At 63.7% G+C, this 2,103-nt stretch overlaps 1 protein-coding gene across 1 annotated transcript; it reads right to left on the reverse strand.

The window, feature by feature from the left end:
* Window positions 1–183: 183 nt before the first annotated feature.
* MNEG_13667 (H/ACA ribonucleoprotein complex subunit 4) lies at window positions 184–1,572 on the reverse strand (the record flags this gene model as incomplete). The annotated part of the gene is made up of 3 exons (XM_014037861.1): window positions 184–249; window positions 507–768; window positions 1,121–1,572. 3 exons carry the CDS (start codon window positions 1,570–1,572, stop codon window positions 184–186), a joined length of 780 nt encoding a protein of 259 aa, XP_013893315.1.
* Window positions 1,573–2,103: the final 531 nt, after the last annotated feature.

Raw genomic sequence — 2,103 nt, forward strand, 5'->3', positions numbered from 1 at the left:
GTGGGGTGGGGGGTGAAGAGAGGGGGCGCCCTGCCGCTTGTGTGAGGCGCATGGGTCCACCAGGCTGCACACAGGTCGGCATGCCTGTGGCCACATGGACGGCGCTAACGAGGGTGCGGGACACAAGCCTCTGGGGATCGCGGAGGACACGCAGCAAAACCTTGGCAGCTGCAGTGTCTGGCCTCACTGATTGTGACGGTCCGCAACGCTGCCTTGGTTCCTCGGCAACTCCCATTCGTCGGCGTACTGCTGCGGGCAGCGCGCACCAACACGGCCGAGCCCCTGCCCCCTGCTACTCCTCCCGCTCACTCCTCCCCCCATGGCTCTCCCACGACAACGACCACAGGCCTGCACTCACTGCCCGGCAACTAAAAGCCAATATTCAGACAGGCAAGCAACCCCTCAACCCCCCCTCAGGCCCACCTCGCACACCCACGCCCGCGCACACACACACACATACACACGCGCGCGCGCGCGCACTCACACACACATGCCAAAATGCGCACCTGCATGTGCCCGCCGACGCCCAGCAGCAGCCCCAGGTGGACGCACAGCGTCCTGACGTACGTCCCCGCCTCGCACGACACCCAGAACACCGCCAGGTGGCGCTCCTCGTCGTACTCGTACAGCTTGGACGCGTAGATGCTGCGCACGCGCAGCTGGCGCTTGACGGCGCTGATGAGCGGGGGGCGCTGGAAGAGCGCGCCCGTGAGCGTCTCGATGCCGCGCGCGACGCGGACGGCGCCGCCCTCCACCTTGCCGTGGAACCTGGCGGGGGGCGGTTGTTGCGGGGCCGGGTGTCCGGGTTCGGTCGGGGCAGCGGGGACGCAGCGGATGGCTGCCGGCTCGTGGCAACATAACTCGTGCGGCCGCCAGCTGCTGCCGCTCCACGCAAAGATGGCCAGCTGCGTTGGTGAATCATGCTGGGCCGCAGCAAGGCCCTTTTCGCTGCAGGGGCGCTCCCAGCTGCAAGACAGCAGCAGCATCGGCATGCGTTGCCGCTTGCCATCCACGAGCTACCGACAGCCGCGCCTGCGCACCATGTTTTTGTGCGCACGAACCGCCCCACGCATCTAGCGCGACTGCCGCATGCTTGATTCCACACAACCAATCCGCACACCTGACGATGCAGACGTACTCCTTTCCGGCGCTCTGCTGCGCCTTGACCAGCCGCGTCGCGCGGTCGACGCACACGATGAGGTTGCCCGTGACCTTGGGGTCGAGCGTGCCGCTGTGGCCCGTCTTCTCGACGCGCATCATGCGCCGGATCCAGGCGACCACCTCATGGGACGAGGGGTTTGAGGGCTTGTCCAGGTTGATGCAGCCGGTGCTGAGGTACTCCTTGAGCGGCCGCTTGAGTGGCGTGTGGCCAGCCGGGATGGGCGTGTAGTGGCCCGTCCGGACGTTGAGCTTGTCGTAGTTCTTAAGGAGCAGCGGCCACTTGGAAGTGTCCAGCGGCGGCACGCCCTTCTCTGGCCGAATCAAGAAATCGGTCGCAGCCTGCACCTCGCCGACGCCCAAGGCACCCTTCTCCTCCTTCTCCTTCTTCTCGCCCTTATCTTTTTTGCCCATGGCTGCCTAGAGCTCTGAAGTGCCGGTGGTGCCGGCAGCCGTCAAGTGTGATCTGGTGGCTGCTAGACGCAGAGAAGTGCCGTGTCCGCGTATGTATGATATTTTCAAGATTTTACGATGTCAGAACTCTGGCCTCGACGACCCACAAACAACTGCAGAGGTCGTGCAGCATCAGCAGCAGCACGCGCAGCAGCTGCTGTTCCCCTTTTCGAGCCAGGAATTGCGAAACCCTGGTGATGCAAAGCGATTTGAAGTGATTCATTTCAATTACAGGTGCCAAGACGACGCAACATATGCCGTTGGTATTGCCGCTGCCAAGGCTTCTTGAACTCGCCATTCAGCAGCTTGGCATTGGCTTCACCGTGTGACCTATTGCGTCACGTGGCGTCCGGCTCACCAGAAACATTGAGAGGGGCACCATGACCAGCACGGCGTCCACACATGACTGGGCGCATACAGGTGTGATGGGGCTGGGGGGTTGGAGCGCAGACATGGTGCAACCAGCCGACGGTGAAGAAAGGGGGTGGAGCG

The sequence above is a fragment of the Monoraphidium neglectum genome (genome assembly GCF_000611645.1).
Source record: "Monoraphidium neglectum strain SAG 48.87 unplaced genomic scaffold scaffold03970, whole genome shotgun sequence".
Classification (NCBI taxonomy): Eukaryota; Viridiplantae; Chlorophyta; class Chlorophyceae; order Sphaeropleales; family Selenastraceae; genus Monoraphidium; species Monoraphidium neglectum.